Source organism: Leopardus geoffroyi, chromosome C3 (assembly GCF_018350155.1).
Source record: "Leopardus geoffroyi isolate Oge1 chromosome C3, O.geoffroyi_Oge1_pat1.0, whole genome shotgun sequence".
Classification (NCBI taxonomy): Eukaryota; Metazoa; Chordata; class Mammalia; order Carnivora; family Felidae; genus Leopardus; species Leopardus geoffroyi.
In genome coordinates, this window is record NC_059338.1 from 4676840 (window position 1) to 4694775 (window position 17936).

At 59.1% G+C, this 17936-nt stretch overlaps 2 protein-coding genes across 2 annotated transcripts; both read right to left on the minus strand.

Annotated features, from left to right (window-relative positions):
- Positions 1 to 967: 967 nt before the first annotated feature.
- On the minus strand, positions 968 to 13475 carry SLAMF9 (SLAM family member 9). The gene is given in 8 exon segments (XM_045454260.1): positions 968 to 1336; positions 1705 to 1837; positions 1840 to 1985; positions 2787 to 3340; positions 8920 to 9125; positions 10444 to 10659; positions 10783 to 10856; positions 13388 to 13475. Coding segments are annotated over 8 exon segments (1629 nt in total). The 3' UTR covers positions 968 to 1124.
- A 604-nt stretch (positions 13476 to 14079) lies between these two features.
- On the minus strand, positions 14080 to 17003 carry LOC123585795 (Fc receptor-like protein 6). The gene is made up of 5 exons (XM_045454262.1): positions 16838 to 17003; positions 15415 to 15741; positions 14732 to 15016; positions 14417 to 14505; positions 14080 to 14148 (listed from the first exon to the last, which is right to left on the minus strand). The coding sequence occupies exons 1-5, from the start codon at positions 17001 to 17003 to the stop codon at positions 14080 to 14082; spliced, it is 936 nt and encodes a 311-aa protein (XP_045310218.1).
- Between the last annotated feature and the right edge of the window lie 933 nt (positions 17004 to 17936).

Below are 17936 nucleotides of genomic sequence, written 5' to 3' on the forward strand. Positions count from 1 at the left end.
AGGCTGTGTCCTTTGTCCCCACAACCCCTGTGCATCCCACTCCCCTTCACAGCCTGACATTCCTTCTCTTGGAAGTCCCTTTGGAGATCAGCATCCTTCTCACTGAGAGGGGAAGGTGAGATCTGGAGGAAGGTCAGGAATGTTGGTCCCTAGTCCCTCAGACTCCTCTTTCCATGGTCCCCAGGGGCATAGTCCTGTCCTCACCTCCACAGCCACGTCTCTGGTAAGAGCCCCATTGGCTGCCCCTATGCCTGCCCCTATGCAGAGTTTCCTTGTAAAAACGGACCGAGTCTGGATGCTGAACAAAATGTCCCAAGCGAGTGGCAGAGCAGAGCCCCGAGCTCCTGCCGTCTTCCCCAGTGCTGTCACCCTATCCTACACCACCTCCTCCAAGTCACTCTAGACCCTCAACCCTCGACCCTCATCACCTGTCACCTGGGCGGCTTCCTGTTCCCCTCCCTAATGCTTCCCCACCTGCCCCGCGTGGCGGCTGCATTGAGTGACACCCACAAGATCCAACGTGGGAGGGTGACCAACATAGTGGTTCAGCAGGCCCGGGGGGGGGGGGGGGGAACGTGGACGGCTTGAGGGGATCGGGAAGGAGCAAGAGAATCAGCTTAAGGTCCTTTGCTTACAGGTGTGCGTGGAAGGGGTGGGCAGGAGCCGGGGACAAAGGTCCAGAGAGAAGGTCTGAGACATGGGGATCTTTAGGGGAGGACAGGACAATAAGACCAACCGCAGACAGCGGTCAGGGGTCCAGACTTCAGCTACTGGTCCAGCCGAGTTGTTGTGCCCCTGGGTCAGGCGTCAGAGGCCCTGAGCAGCTAGCGTCAGGCAGATAGGGAGGTGACAGGGTCATCGGGCTCGCCTCAGCCCCAGATAGGACAGCTGGAACAGAAGGAAGTTCAGGGAAGCAGGTTTGGCCCGGAATCATCCAGCCAAGGACCAAAGGCCGGCTCCTCCAGAGTGGCGGTCACCTGATTTGACTTTATTGCCGGATAATCTTCCCTTGGGGAGTATGGCCCTTGGGACACCCACCCGGTGGCACCCTGGGAGGAGAAGCACGGTGGGGGGGTGGCGGGAAGGACTCCGGGGTGGGGGGAGGGGTTGGGAAGAAAGAGTGCTCAGCACAGGGGTCCCCAAGGGGCGATCGGGCCAGGCCGGGGCGAGGCTTCAGCCTCGTTTCTCCTGGGGGTCCTCATCCCTGGCATTCTGCATCTTTTCTGGGCTCAGATGAGCCAGAGCCCCACGGCCAGAGTGACCACGAGGAAGGAGAAGAGCAGCCCTTTGGCTCAGAGGCAGAAGTGAGTGGACGTGTCCAAGGCATAGCCAGGATCTGGGGGCAGAAGGAGGCAAGGAGAGCGGGGCTTGCCAGAGGGAGGGGGAGGTCTCCATTAAGAGGCAGACCCCTGGCCCAGAACCCACACAGGGGGCTCGAGTCAGCAGTCAGTTGCTGTTCCTTTTCAAGTGTCTCTGGACATGCGTGTTCGAGTCACGGAAGCTCAGGAACTAAGATCCGGGGGCGGGGGGTGATCTTAAGCTAAGCCAGAGAGTAGAGAACCTTTGGAAACTGGGGAGCACTGCCCCCCCCGCCCAGTGCAGCGGTCAAGTCCCCCTGGGAAGGAGGGAGGTTCTGGATCCCAGGCACTCTCTTGGGAGGGGCTGAGGGAGGGAGGTGGCCGCCTGTCTCTGGGGTCCCAGTACCTTCACAGAAGGGCCCGGCAAGGACCAGGTGGGAACGGACGCTGCTGACGGGGTTGGTGGCCCTGCAGGTATAGGAGAGGGCATTGTCCCCAGGTCTCCGGGACGCGCTGAGGGCAGAGCCCTCACGGACTGTCTCAGTGTCTCAGTGCCATGTTCCCAGGACAGCCAGCTGTGGGTCACATCCAGGCCCTCCTTCTCTACGGAGCACGTCAGGGTCACATTAAAGCCACCTTCCCTGGAGTTCTCAAAGCCCACGGTGACGCGAGGCTCCGACAGCCGTCCTAGATGAAAGAGGAACGTGCAAAGGCCCTCTACGTAATCAGGGGTCAGGTCTGTTTCCTTAAGCTCCTCAATAGTGGGGTGAAGGGTGTGTCCCCTGAGAGTCCCTTCACGTAAACAGAGACTAACAAAACCCATCCACCGTAACATCTGCTTCCAGGGTCCCCCGGGCAGCTGCTAAGGTAGACAGACCTGCCTTTGGCATTTCCTACTCCCCCCGCCCCCGCCGCCCAATGTCTCGCCTTCTCCCTCTCCCCTTTGCACCCCACCTCCCTCTAAACCCTATTCTGCCTCCTTGATCCCAGAAAATATTGTCACACGTTCTGCATGCGGAGGGGCGGGGGGGGGGGGGCATTTATAGTTTAGTCAGTGTCTCTGCAAGATTCGAGGTAGAACATCAGTCACTGTCACAGGCACTAAGAGACTTGGTCCAGGTAGAGAGGAGACGTTGGTTAGGAGCCCTCACATCACACAGAAGGATAAAAAGCTCGGGACTAGAGGCGGCATCCAATGCCAGGAGGCGGAATCTCGGTGGGAGGGAGAGACCCCCCCCCCCGGCAAGGTCTGGGGCACCTGCCCCTCTCACTATGTTGGGAAGGTCCAGGGGAACAGCCTTAGGGCCCAGGGCCTCACTGCATCGGTGGCTGCGGCTCAGATCCTGGGGTTGGGCACACCGGGGACACTCTGCCTTCTGGTCCCAGCCCCTCACACCACAGCCCTGAGTCCTGAGACCTCTACTCCTCTGCATGCAAAGCCCAGGAGAGCCCCCAAAAGCAGCTTTAGAATTCCCAGCCTCGACTCACGGTAGACACGGAGACTGTAATGCTGCCTGGCGGAGATCTGGGACGTCCTCAGGTTGACCTGAGCCTTGTAAGGCCCTGAGTCCCCCCAGCTCAGATTGCTGGTGAGCAGGGAGTAGCTGGGGTCCGGGAAGCTCACTCTGCCCGCGTATCGAGCGTTGGTCACCGTGATGGTAGCCGGCTGTCCCTCTCTCCCCGGAACCACCGTGGCAAGCCTTATGCGAGAGGACCAGAAGATGTCCTCGACCTTGTCATTGAATGGTACCTCCAGGGGAAGGCTGACGGACTCCTGAAGCACAGCGACTACTTCCTCAGCCTCCACGCCATCTCCAGAATCCCCGTCGGCTGCAAGGAAAGGAGGAGACGGAGGCAAAGGCCCCACCGGTGTCTCGGGGCCGCCGAGCCTGGCAGCGGGGCTGTGGCGCGTGCACACGGCCGCCGGACCGTGCGGCTTCCAGGCCCCGCACTCAGCCTCGCCCCCGGCCGCCTGTCTGGCTCTGGCTTTCCACTGTGCACCTGCCAGGGGCTGGCTTCCGTCTGGGTCGTCCCCCTCCAGGCTTTATCCTTGTGGCTGCTGCGGGCTGGTCCCCTTTCTAGAGCCCAGGCTTCCTCATCTCTCGGTCCTGCAGCAAAGCCACACCCTACTCCTCTTTAGTCCAGAAGGGCCGAAGCATCCGGCCCCAGAGAAGGTGCCCAGCCAGCCCCAGCCCCAGCAGAACAGCAGAGCAGAGGGGAGGAGACTCTCTTGTCCCGGGACTGCAGTCTCTCACCTGCCCGAAGCAGCGGGAGCGGGAACAGCATCCGAAGGGCCCCCATGTCAGCGGCCCTGCGCCCGAGGGGGTTGGCCTGCTCGGCCCCCGAGACTATGAAGAAGACAGGCTGCTAGAGACAGAGCGACTGATTGACAGTCCCTAGGAGGGGAGATACATCCCACCCCCCAGCAGCCTCCGACTTCCCTTATCCTCACCAAGCCCTTCCCTGTCGGTCTTGGGAACTTCTCTCTGAGCCCAACTGCTGATCTGGTTCACTCCCTGACTCACGCTTCCTGTCCATCGAATGCCACTCGGACCCCGCTTCCTCCAGGAAGCCTTCCTAGACTCCTTGGCCCCTGTATTCCCAACCCACCCGCCCCACCACCACCACCTGTCCTGAGCCCTCAGCATACTCTGCGTCAGCTCTCGTTTGGAAGTTCCTGTGTCGCTGTGGTCATCTGACCTTATAAGCATCTTTCTCTCCCCAGATGGACTCCAACTTTTGGGACATCTCTGTAAGTCCCACGTTAGACACAGGCGGCGACCAAGTGATATTTCTGGAATGGATGAATAAATGAAGTATTTCTCTCTTTTGTTTTTTTTTTTTTTAAGTTTGTTTATTTATTTTGAGAAAGGGGAGTAGGGAGAGAGAGAGAGAAGGAGCCCGGGGCAGGGCTTGAACTCGTGAGCCACCAGATCATGACCTGACCTGAACCAAATCTGAGAGCCAGAGGCTCACGCAACTGAGCCACCCAGGTGCCCCTGGAGTATTTCTAGTTTGCTCTTGCTGGGTCCCCACTTGAGAGATTATTCGGAGGAAGAAAACTTTCGACCCTCTTAACAAAAGCACTTTGGGCCAGAGAGCCTATTTAGGTTGTCCACATTAAAGAGTAAATGGTGTGAATATGATGTGGACCAAAGCTGTAGGAAATGTGACGGTCAGAGCTGTCCAGGAGGCAGTGGTGGCCTTGCGAGGTAGTCTCCACCCCTGGTAGTCAAGCTAACATTGGAAAATCTTGGATTGTTGGACGTCGCACAACCTGTCTGGCATCAGATGGGATAACCCTTAAGGTTTTTTTAAACACTCAACTCTACGGGTCTGTGCTGTGATCAGGAAGCAAGAGCGATGTCCCCAAAACCGAGGACACAATGGGGGCAGATATATCAGTTCTGGTCAAGGGCCAGCTTTTCAAGCCTTTAGGTTGGCAGACTCAGCACTCCGTCAGCTATTTACTAAGCAGCTTCTGTGGCCGAGGCACTGGCCTGAGTCCTGAGGGGTTAGCAGTGACCAAGAGTTTTAGATCGTGACTTCAAAGAGATCAGGGGCAAGGATCTGACCTCGGACAACTAACTGAGAACTTGATGAGTTTCACCAAGGACTCATCTGGGGAGGCTAGGACAAGGGGGTCTAGCAAATTTGAAGTCAGGAGGTCAGGAAAAGCTTTCAAGGAGAAACGATCTCAAGGGTAGCAGGATCTGCTGAGAGAATGAGGTGGGGTGTCCCGAAAGTTCAATTTCAGGAGCATCAAACCTCAGGGATTGGAGGTTTTTTTTGAAAACGTAAATCAGGCCCCAGTCTGAGTATGAAAACGTCCTTATGTAATCTTCCCATTAAAAAAAGAAATCAGAACAAACCAAAACAAAGTCACATGCATAATGTGCAGAGTTTAAAGGGTGAGTCTATCCGTTGGGGTCTCCGAGAAGCAGGTGCTGGCGTTGGGGGTGAACGAAGTTTCACGTGGGTGGAGGGAAAAGCCCATAAAAGATAAAAAGGAAGGAAGCAGGGTCAGGCAGGGAGAGGCCACCAGCACACCGTGCAAAGCGGACGGTCCCTGCTCTGCAGCAAAGGTCCCTCACCCTCTCTGCGCAGTCACAGCTGGGCCTCCCCAGGAAGAGCAGGGGCCCGGGGGGCTGTGCTGGAGGCTGTCCGTCAGCTGCACCCCTGCAGAGGAAGACGAGTTCTCTCTTGACGGGGATCCAGGATCACCTTCGTGGCCGCTGCAGTGAACACGGTGTGACCAGATTGGTTGGACCTGTCTTCATAAACAAGCATAAACAATATGTCACGCTTCTTGCGTAGAGGGACATAATTCTCTCTCTCTCTCTCTCTCTCTCTCTCTCTCTCGCACACCGCCATCCTCCCTAAGCTCTCTCAGTCCGATGTGCAGAAGGGACTTCTCAGAAGATGATTTTCAAGCGCTCTGAAAATCTGATTTTCATTCTGCCTCGTGGGAACTCAACTCCATATCTGTCGCTCACTGCCCCTTCACTGTTGCTGTGGTTCAAAGATTTTATTTTTCAGTAATGTCTACCCCCCCACGTGGGGCTCGAACTCACAACCCCAAGATCAAGAGTCGCACGCTCCACCGACTGAGCCAGCCGGGTGCCCCCGGCCCCTTCATTTTTGTCCAGTAGGGTGGTCTTCCCCTGCCTCGGATGAGAACTCTGGTCTTGGCTTCTGGTCTGAGTTCAGAAATGAGAACTTCCTGTCCCGTGTAATACACAAAATTCCAATCTTAACTTCAAGTTGGTCTCCCCCTCCCCTGGCTTGGGTCTGTCTCAGGTTGGGAGCCTACGCCGGGGAACGGGAAAGAGTGTCTCTGCTCGATGAAAGTTTAGAAAAAAAAAAATTTTTTTTAATAAAAATAAAAAATAAAAAGAGTGTCTCTGCTCGCTCCCAGCTTACCAGGCACTTCTGCCCGGAGCTCCCTGCCCCCAGCTCCTGCCCCACCTCTCCAGCAGGGTGAGCGCCTGAAGGAGAGGTGACGACGTCCCGGCTAAGTGGCTTTGCTGTCTGTGGGTCTGGCAGATGGTTAAGATGGTCTCTTCCTCTGAGGAGCAGTTTTGTGGCTTCTGGAGAGTTTCTGCTGGTCCTATCCCTCCTACCCTTGACCCAGAGCAGATGCATCTCTACTCTGGGTGGTCCTTCGAATGTCCCTCCACAGCCCCTGGACATGTGACCAACGTTCTGTCCCCTCTTCCCGCCCCTCCGCTGTCCCCGCTGTGTGGCACCAGAGACGCAGGCGGCAGGCTGTCTCAATGCCGGCCCTCGGTGATCTGTCATATTCCTCCCTGACAGGTGCCAGGATCTACAGCACATCGCACTCCTGCCTGCCTCGAGGGGGTCAGATCTCAGCGCACAACGCTCCCAGGCCTTGGACCCTCCCCCACGGGACCCATGTCCAACCTCCCCAAGTCCTCACCTTGACCGCCCCTCCCTTGGCCCGCGTCCTTTAGGGGGAAGCGGCGGGAACTCAGAATAAAACAACAGCTGTGTCAAAGAACTCTCTTTCCAGCGACCCACCCTGAATCCCCACCCCCGGGTGAGGGGTCCCAGAGCAGGGACCCAGGCTGCCCTTCGATCCTGCTGTAAATCCCACCAGGGGAGAGGTCCCCCTCACTCTGCTTTGCTCTCCTGACACCTGGCTCATAGACACAGTGGTGGAACCGCGCAGAGAGGCTCCCGGCTAACACCTGGCATGCGACGGACACTTTGGGTTCCCTTCCCGCAGCCTCCGGCCCGGCTGATCTCGGCGTTGCTGTTGGACGGCGTCGTGACGGTCCCCTCCGCACCCCCCCCCCATGCATGCACCTCTGCTTTTCCGCTTCTGGGCTTTCTCAGAAGCAGTGGAGGGCCACTCAGCCCAGGCGCGGAGGCGCAGGGGGGGCCGTGTACAGACCCCGGAGGCCACCCCAGCCAGTGAGGCACCGACTTGGTGGCTAAACGCCCCCCTGCCCTTCCCTGCGACCCTGCTGAGGCTTGTGCTCGGTGGTTCTTCAAGGGTTGAGCCCCACTTGCCCACAGCAGTGACCCACCCTTGACACAGCCGGTGTTCGCTTTCCTCCCCTCCCAGGCCCGTCTTCCTCATTCTCTCAGGTTGGCTTCCCAGGTCACCTCCCCATAAAGACTTCCTCCACCCAAGCCCTTGTCCAAGGCCCTGCTCTGGGAGGAACCCAGAGTACGATACTGTTGTCCGTGATAAAAATAGTTGCACCCGTGACATTTAGCTCCCCGGTGTCTCCCGCCGGGTTTTCTTAGGGACAAATAAGTTTCTCCTGCAGTAATAGCCCTGGGAAAGAGGGGCCAGGGAGAAGCCGGTCCTGCTCCGACGGAAGGGAGGGGCAGTAATAAAGGGTCCGACCTTTCATCAGACTCTCTCTCCTCAGCTTCTCTTTGGGTCTGGACAGATGGGGACCCGCACAGCAAAGCCATGGCCCTGGAGGAGCCATTAGCAGAGAAGTCCCAAATAAGCCACCTCCTCACGTCTCTGTTCTATTCCACCTGCCCGGTTCGCCTTCTTCTTCAAGGTCAGGGTTAAAGGCGGTGACTGAGCAGGGCCGTGAAGGTGGCAGGAGAACCCTAAAATAGTGTGCAGGTGGTTAAAGGGCGCCCAGAAGGGCCCAGAGCTCCCCCTGCACAGGGACCAGCCCTTGCGGGGTCCCTGAGGTGGGAGAGAACAGCCCCCACACACGGCAGGGCACGTAGATCCCGCCAGGATCCCACCAGGCGAGGCCGAGAGACTGAGGTGAAGGAGCTGAGCCGGGCAGCGGAGGGGGCAGGAGGCAGCTCCCAGGGCCTCGAGGGCAGCTCGAGTGTATAAGGCCCGCTCTCCCCAGAAGGTCACCTGTCACAGCTGGAGAAACACAGGATGGCCCAGAGGCACACGGAAAGGGGGGATGGGGGTGGGGGGGGGGTAGGTAGAAAATCTGTTTTAAGATAGGAGACAGTTGAACATATTTAAATGCTGAGGAGAGAAGCAAGAAGGAAGCAGGAAATGAATGACAGGGTGGACGCAGAGGGCCCCCCCCACCCCGCTCCCAGAAGATGCGAGGGAGCTGAGATTCAGGGCCCGGGAGGAAGCCCCAGCCTCGGGGTGCGAGATCGTCTTTTATTTTAGGAAAAGACGGCCCGAGATGGGGTGGGTTTGTAAGTGGCAAGAAATTGAGGGGAGTCCTGTACCCTAGAACAGGAGCAAAATCTTACTAAAGGAGTCTCAGTGAGCTAGCTAAGCTTTATTATTTTTTTTAAGTTTATCTATTTTGAGAGAGAGAGAGGGGGGGGGGAGGGAGGGGCAGAGGGAGAGGGAGAGAGAGGGAATCCCAAGCAGGCTCCATGCTGTCAACACAGAGCCCAGCGCGGGGCTCGAACCCGCGAGCCATGAGATCATGACCTGAGCTGAAATCAGGACTGGAACGCCCAATGACCGAGCCACCCAGGCGCCCCGCTCACTAAGCTTTAAGAGTTGAGGACCACCCTTAGCTCTTCTGGCCAACGAATGGCCCCAACGGTCCGGAGGGGGCGGTGGGGCGGGCAGGGGGTACGAGAACGCACCTGCAACCATCACAGTGCCTGGGCTCCTCCCTCTGCGGAGTGGGGTCCTCACCGCACCTGCTCTGCCTGCCGGGCAGCGGTGGGATGAAATGAGGTGTCAAAGGAAATGAGCCTGCAAAGGGTGACAACCGGGAGGGTCCGTGCCTGTGGGATGTGCTTCTCCTGCTTCTCTCTGATGGCCCGCGACTCGGAAAGCTCAAGGGCTTTGGCCTCAGGACGACCCGGAGCCCCTCGGTCATCGGCCAGGGTCTGGGGCCACTGAGGAGAATACACAGGAAGTCTCTAATGCTGGACACATGCCCAGGCTTATTCGAGAAGGTTCCCTGGCAGCACCGACCCGCCGCGGTCGGGGAGGCAGAGGGCGTCGCTGGCGGAGGCGGCCCAGCTGGGAGGTACCGGGAGTTCGCGCCCCCTCCCCACCCCCCTGTGCCAGGTCAGCCCAGCACGCTCGCTGCCCTGAGCCCCGGGTGCGCCGCGCCCGGCAACTCATTCCTCGTCCCTCCCGGGCATCCAGACCCCAGAGCGACTCCCGCACACCCGCCGCCCTCGACTTCTCCCCAGTGCCATCGAGCTCAGCACGCAGGGATCAGCGCAGGCACCGCAGAGCCGCACAGAGTCCCTCGGAGGGCCGGTTACCTCGCCGGTTCCTCTGGCCCCGCTCCAGACCCGGGGAACCAGGTGGGGGCTGTGGGGGGAGGGGCTGCAAATCCGCCTGCTGTTCCAGGTCCCCCGGGGGGTCCCCTGCAGGCTAACGTGGGACCACACCACACTCTGCCTGCTCCTCTGCTGCACTGAAACGGAGAGGAAATTCCCAGGCCATAAATCTTTGTCTCCCCGTGAATAGGGCTCTGAGACTGCCCGCTTCTTGGGCTGGGCTTCCCAGAACAGGAGAGGATCTCTGGGGCTTTCAGTGCGTCCTCCTGGGGGTCCCCTGGCAACTTGGGGGCGCTCTGTCCCCGATCATGCAGGGGAAGCGGGAGAGAGGCCTGGGAGCGTCCACCTGACACGGCCCGGGTCCCGGGTCCCGTGTCCGCGCTTGTCCTTTGACGTGGCCGGGGCGGGGGGCGGGGGGAGGTGGGGGCTGTTGAAACAGAAGCTGTTGGAAAACAGGGCGCCGTCGCCCAAAGAAGAAAAGTTCAGAATCTATTGGTCTCGTCCAACCCCTTATTTTGCAAATTAAAACCGCAAAAAGCAAAACCAAAAACCGGAGGTCCGGATGCTAGAGGGGCGTTTCTCGGGGGCCACACGAGGCCAAGCAGACGCCCACCCCCAGATCACCGGGTGTCTTGCTGGCCGGAGACTTGACTCGGTTGGACTGACTTGAGCTGTAACAGAGCTACATCTGGTGATGTCCCCGCGCACGGAAAACCCACGCGGTACATGTTACTCGTGTTTTGGTGGAATTGTCAGTTTGCATTTGTACACGCTTTTCACTTTTAATTGTATTTGAGGCTGGAGGCGCTCAAGGAGCCGGAAGGGTGCAGAGGCCCGTGGCCGGAGGAAAGCCAAGGCCCCAGCCCGGGCAGGGGGCCCCCCCCACCCCGAGGGTACTTTTTTCACTGACTTTAGCACTCACAGAGCAGGCTCCAAAGCCCAGCGCTTCGACGTCCCAGAATTTATCAGAATCTGGGATGCTGCCTCGTTTTATCAGAGGTGACATCGTCAAGTGGCGCATTAAACTATGTTCATCCCGCAAATATTCTCGAAGCTTCGGATAAGCGCCGGGCGCCGCTTTGGATGTGGGCGGCGGCCGTGAGCCGGGAAACGCGGCAGCTACAGCATCACACAGGGGCTGGGGGGACGTGAGCAACACACACGGGCAAACAGCCAGCAGGAAGTGGCGAGGTGAGGACAGAACCGCACGAAGGAACGACCCGGACGGCGGCCAGGTGTCCACTGGGCCGAGCGCTCAGACCGAACCCGCCAGCCGCAGCTGCGCCCCGACGTCTCCCGCTCGCTCGGTCAGCGTGAGGAGTTGTCGACCGAAGGCTGCCAGAGAGCACGGTGCTCGGGGAAAGGAGACGGCCTGTGGCTCAACAATTTGGCCCCAACCCCCGCGCCCTTCTCCACGGTGCTCCCTCTGCCAGGCTGCGGCGGGCCGGCTGCAGGAGCCCCAGCCAGAAGCCAGAAGCCAGAAACCACCGTCCGGGTTTACCTCTGTGACTCTGCGTGCCAAGGCCACGGCCACCCCACCTCGTTCTTCTAACACGGTAGACGCTTCCATCGGACCAGCTGGTTCTTTGGAGAGATTTTGCAAATTTCATCTCTGATCCACTGAGTAGCGATTTACTAATTTGGGATTCAGAAAGCGGCCCCCGCCAGCCCCATGCGCAAACACACATGCACGCGTACATGCACACACACGTATGCACACGTACTCACACATGAACACACGCGTGTGTACTCACACATGCACGCGCGTGCTCGCACGCATACACGCACACGTACTCACACCTGCGCACACCCATACACACGTACTCACACATGCACGCGCGTGCACACTCGCATGCGTACACGCACACGTGCTCACACCTGCACACGCACCGTGCACACGTATTCACACATGCACACACTCACGTGTACTCACACATGCACGCGTGTGCATGCTCGCACAAGTACAAGCACACGTACCCACACCTGCACACACCCATACACATACTCACACATGCACACGTGCACGCACACACACACTAAACACTTCTCCTGAGAAAGGCTGCAGACCTTCATTATCCAATACAAACGCTCTCACCAGAGAAGACCTTATCCCCTGTAGAGATTTCATGACACCCTATGGGGTCGCTCTGCTCTCTGGGTCAAATCCTTCTTCCCGGGCAAGAGAGGGTCTGTCTGGGGTCCTGACCCAGGGCACTGAGAGAGGCTTGGGGGTCAGGCCACCTGGAAGGGAGAGGCTTCCCTTCCCCGAGGGGGCAGCAAGCTGATAACAGAACAGCAAGGGTGCAACGTTTTCTCCCCATCTGTGGACAGGGCTAAGGACAGGGGAGGCCTCGGGGATCCCCCCCCCAGTCTCCCAGAAGAGGAAATGGAGGGACAGGACAAGTGGAGCATCTCGGAGCAGCCACCAGGCCGCTCTGTGGGAGGGGGCAGGAGAGGCGGGAAGAATGACCCCGGCATGGACGAGGCCTGGCACTCGGGATGTCCAGTCGGGCTGACTGCGCATGGCCTCGTCGGAAGGGGTGTGCAGGGGAGGGGAGGCAGGGGTCCATGCCTAACTCGACACCTTCCAGAAGCTCGCCTGGTGCCGCGTCACCCGAAGTCTGTGCCATCCAGTCCAGTGCCATCCAGAACTGGTTTCTGAACTTTAGGAAACATCCACACAGCCCTTCCCTCCAAGGAAATATTACCAGAAACCCAGTTCGTGAAGCATAAATGGACTTTTCTGGTGGAGGCGGGGGCTGCAGCCCCTCTCAGCATAAAACCCGATGGCAGCGCCTCGGGGCCCTGAGGGTTCCTTGGCGGCTCCGGGCTTGCAGGGGGGCAAAGAAATGAGGCATCGAGGCATCGAGGCACCGCCAGAGGTCAAATTCCAGGCCTCCCCCCCACCATTTACATATCAGGCTTATGAAAAGATTTCTTGGCGGGAGGGGGAACTTCCCTTTAAAAAAAACCATCCCCCAGTATACTTGAAATTCTTTAAAATAGTGTTTATTACTGATTCTGTGGCTGTAAAAGAGTAAGAGAATACCGTGTGTTCTCGTAAGCAAGTCACCATGGCTTGTCCCGACAGAGGCCATCAAAGCTGGGGTGTGGGTAGTTCGTCCCCCTGGAGAATCACAAGCCGGGTCAGGCGGGTGATCAGAAAGCGGAGAGGCAAACCCCATCCCGCAAGGGCCATGCCCACTTGCCTTCTCAAGCGCTTTTGCTGCAACACCCAGAGCCTGTGGGGGACGCGCGGACAAAGCAGGAGTTGCCGACGGGGCGGCCGAAAGACACAGCTAAAGACAGTGTTCGCGGCGGCCACACCGTTTCCCGAGCAGTCCTGTGATAGCGCAGATGCCTCGCCGCCCTCCCAGACCCGTGCTGTCGAGGGGAGACCCACCTTTGTGGCCCTGCCTTAGCGGGGACACAGCGCGAGAGACGCCATTTGGATAGTGACCTTGCTCCTGGCTCCAGCTTATCTGTCTACCCCGCTGGCTTTTAATCTGATTTTCCTAACCGACTGGTGTCTTCTCTCGGACGCATTTGCAAACCGCGTGCAAGAGGGCCGCCCGGCCCACGGCGGGAGAACATGGTCCACACGAGACCACCCTCGCCTCTGACGCCCGCTGCACGTTCCACGGGGTTCCCGGAACCACCTCAGGTTCAGTAATTTGCTAGAAGGACTCACAGAACACACTGAAAGCCTTTATGTTTGCCATTGTGCCTTATGACAGGGAAAGGCTGCCCGTGAAAGGCAGCCTCGAGCAGAAGGGCACGGGCCCGGGGCAAGTACCAAACGCGTCCTGTCCCCGGTTACGCTCCGCACCCACATGACAACAGTGAGCTTGATGACCTCAGCCCACGCGGCTGCCCGTTAGCGTCCGCCCTTCTGAAGGCCCGGGCTCGTACCTTCCGCATCCCGTCCCTCTGGCGGCAGAAATGATGCCACATGTCCCGAAACCCTCATCATAAGCCACGTTGTTAGACTGTCTGGTGGCCGAGGTCCCTGTGCAAACAGAGACACTCCTATGGGACACGACACCCCTAAGGACCAACCCAGCAGCCCCTGGCAAAGGCCAGACCTCTCCTTGGGTAAAGTTAATTCTGCACGACACAACGTTAAATTCACTTGCAGGCAAGGTGACAAGGAGGAAAGAAGAAACGCGCCAACCTTCCAAAGTGCATCCGTCCAGGCGCGACCGGACCCCTGACCGCTGCCCGTCGCTGGAGGTAACACCCCCAGGGAGAAGCAAAGGGACACCGTGTGCCCACAGCCTCTGAGCCCCTCTGTGAGCTGGCTGTGCTGCTCGCGTGGGAGCAGGGGGCAGGGGGGTGCCCGGCCCTGAGCAGGAGAAGAGGGACATCTCCCAGCACCCTCTGGGAGGAGGAACAGCACCGAGATGCCGGTGGACTCCGGGGTGGACAGGCCTCACCCCCCTCTGCTCTGTGACCAGGTGAGGGATTCCCAGGCCGAGTAGGTGATGTGGACACAGTGCGGTACCAGGGGAGGCCTGGAGGCTTTGCAGAAGTATCTGGAAAGGACGTCGAGTCAAGCTCAGAGCTGGCGCCCAGGGCCCAGGGCCTCTGAGCCGCTCTCGCCAGGGTCCAGGTAGAGGTTCCTCTCCTGCAGACAAGACAGGCCACGGGGTGTGCCGCGTACCGAAAGCCTGTGTCCCCCCAAATTTGTATGCCGAAGCCACACACCCCCCCCAAGAGATGGTCTTTGGAGTTGCAGCCTATGGGAGGTCACGAGGCGGGGCCTCATGGCGACATTAGCACCCTGAGAAGAAGAGAGAGCAGAGGGTCTCCTCCCCCCACCCCTCCCCCACCCCCCAAGCCTAAAGAAGGGAACCCAGCATGAGCCTGACCTTCCTACCATCTCGACACCCCACTTCCAGCCTCCAGGACAGTGAGGACATATTTTCATTGTTGAAGGTCCCTCGCCCCACCGCCCGGACACTTCGTGATGGCAGCCGAGCGTCTGTTAGAGGGAGAGGCGGGGAGAGCCCCACAGAGGCACGCACGGGAGAAGGAGCAGAGAGAGGCGGGCGCGGGGCCCTGTGTGCAGGTGGGCTCCAGACCCTCAGGAAGCCTGGCCCCCCTCCATTCTTCCCCGTGTGCAGGCGCCCTCTCCGTGGAGCCCGCCGCGCCTCCTTCTCCCCTGTTGCTGGAGTGGACCTCTCTGCGGACCGGACTCTGCCACTCACCCTGCACCCTGACCTCCTGCTGGGGGCTCTGCTTCTGGGCCACACCACCCTCAAGGGTGGCCCGGCACCAGGAAAGCCCAGAGTCTCTCTCCTGGGCTCCCGGGAGGCAGAGCTCCGGGTGGGAGCCCCGGTCCTGCAAGGTGCTGGCATCTCTGTGGAAGGAGAAGAGGAGCCTCAGGGCCGACTTCTGGGGGTGCAGCTTCGTCTGGCATCTCGGGGTCAGCGGGCTCCCCTCACGGAGCTCGGGAGAGGGGACAGCGCTCAGCACAGGAGGCGGGAACGGCTCTGGGGAGACGTGGGCCCAGGCTCAGGGGGGGCCTCCAGAACCCTGAGTCCCCAGAGGCCGGGGTCCAAGCCAGAGCGCATCCCAGGTCACAGCCCCACGCCCCACGGGAGACCCTGTCATTGTGTCCCAGGACCCGCCTCCCAGCTACGACCCACACCGCCAGAGCCTCTCTGGAGTCCCGAGCCAAAGCCAGAGGGCCGTAGGGGTCAGCTGGTCCCCGGAGGGGAAGGGTCTGGCCCAGGCTGGTTCAGGGCACTTCCTTCCCCTGGCTCTAGACGGGGGCCCTGTGGTCGCCCGGCATCAGGGGCAGCCAGAGGGACAGCTGCTGACCTCTAGAGACCAGATCCCTGAGCAGCATCCCAGCCCCACCCCCGACCCCCCTGAGATGGTGATTCACCTTGGACTTGAACCTTGACCAGCTCTGAGGTTTGTCTGCCCAGGTATGGGACGTAGGCCACCTTCCCAGAGCAGCTGTACTGACCGCTGCTTTCCAGGGTAGCCGTCCCCACGGACAGGGACCATCTGGTCTTCGGGGTTTGGAGTAATCTTCTGTCTTTGTAGAACTTCACCTGGGACAGGACGTTGTTCGCCGATCCATGACATCGCAGAGTCAGGGCGTCTGCCTCGAACACGGGGTCTGGCCAGGCTCGGAGGTGCAGCCAGGCTGTGAGACAGGGGAACAGGGTGGCCCTGGAGCCACACACTGCGTGGCCGTTTTCTCCCTCTGTCCCCACACCCTCCCCAAGCCCGCCTCAGGTCTCCCCCTGGGGACACAGGCTGCTGGATGGCACCTGCTAAGCCGCCCCGCCCCCCAGGCCTCCCTGCCAGATCTGGGCGGGTCCTCTGCTTTCCTCTCCCCTCCTCTCCTCCCCTCCTTCCTCTCCCCTGCCTCTTCTCCTCACCCTTGAGCTCACAAACATGAGATCATAACCTGAGCCAAAATCAAGAGTCAGACGCTTAACCAACTGAGCCACGCAGCTGCCCCAGTTAAAGCGTTTGTTAATGGAGAACTGGTGAAATCAATTAAGGTCCAGCCATATAGTGAAATCTACTGTGGCCGTGAGAAAACAAGGGGTAGGTCCAGAAATACCTACTGGAATGAGCTCCATGATAAAGTGTTAATAAAAGAAAATTAAATGCAACGTGTGGAACCACGTGTACAGTGAAACGCCATTTGTGTATTTTAAAATATGCACATACACATTCACACGTATATATATGTCTGCTTATGCATATGGATTTCTTAGACTATAGACAGCAGACTGGGTAAGTCACAGGCTAGGATTGGGAAGAAACAGCTTTCACAACATGCTTCTTTGTTCTTTAATTTTTTTTAATGTTTATTTATATTTGAGAGAGAGAGACAGCGCGTGAGCAGGGAAGGGGCAGAGAGGGAGACACAGAACCTGAAGCAGGCTCCGGGCTCCGAACTGTCAGCACAGAGCCCGACGCGGGGCTCCAACTCATGAACTGCGAGATCATGACCTGAGCCGAAGTCGGACGCTCAACCGACTGAGCCACCCAGGTGCCCCTTCTTTGTTCTTAAAAAAAAAAAAAAAATTCTGGGGTGCCCGGGTGGCTCAGTCGGTTGAGCGTCCGACTTCGGCTCAGGTCATGATCTCACGGTTTGTGGGTTTGAGCCCTGCGTCGGGCTCTGTGGTGACAGCTCGGAGCCCGGAGCCTGCTTCGGATTCTGTGTCTCCCTCTTTCCCTGCCTCTCCCTACTTGTGCACTATCTCACTCTGTCTCTCAAAAAGAAATAAATGTAAAAAAAATTTTTTTTTAAAGGAAAGATTCCAACCTCCCTTATTTCCCCATACGGCCTTCAGTCAAGCCCTCGTACTTGAAGACGGCCCCCCAGCCCCCTGCAGGGACAGGCTCCTTGCCCAGAAGGTCCTGGGCAGGGGAGCAGCAGAGGACGTGGGAGCGGACCCCGGGAGCCAGAGTCCAGGGGGCCAATGCCCAGGCGGGAGGCCTGAGCCACATCCTTGGTGTTACCCACCGTGTCGCAGGTGGGAGTGGAAAAGGTGAGGTTAGCAGGTGCGCTCTTTACTCAGAGACAAAAAGAAGGATTTTCTGCCAGAAGTCGGTTTTGGCATCGCAGTCTCGGATTCAGCGTCCCCGTAGGATGTCCCTGGCAGGCCTGGGCTTCAGCTGGCGGGGAGGCCTGGGTGCGTCGGGGGTCACGGCTGAGAAAGGGCAGGGCGGACCCAGACCCAGATGTCTGTCACTAGGCACCGGGATGAGAGGGAGGAGCAGGCAGGAAGAGCCCCCGGGGCCGCCCTGGCCTCCAGATGTGGGATACGCCACTGTGCGGATGGGCACCGAAGCCTGAGCTCTGGAAGGTGGGGCCACCCCTCCAACTGATCTAGAGCCAAGGGCTGCGCCCACCTCAGCCAGACAACGGTCCCATCGGACAGACATTTGTAAACAGCAGGGATGTGAAATAAGGGACCCGGTAGGCTGTCCATCACAGGGATCCGCAGCCAGGACGGGTGTCGGGACAAGACTGGCTGCTGACCACTTCCGGGCGGACAGAGAAGTCACAGGTGTGGAGGGTCAGCGAGCCCCTGACTTTCTCTTCATGGAAAGATCTGGAAAGTGCCCCACCTGACCGTAGCTCCTCATAAGCTTGCCAGGAGCCTTTCCACCCAGCCTCCGGCCGTGCTGGTTTCAGGGTCTCTGTGCAGCCAGCCCTGGGGTACCCCTCCCCACCGTCTGGCCTCTCGGCCGGCCTCCGGAGGCACAAGGAAAAGAGGCAGATGACAGCCTCCTTGTCCTCTAAGAAGCCCCGGGGTCGGGCCGGGGCACTTTATAAAGGCGAGCTCGAGTCTGATGCCAACTTTGTGGGAAAAGCGAATCTCCGTACGGGACACCAGGTCTGCGCCTCGGGGGTAGTTACCCAGCTCTCGTGATGTT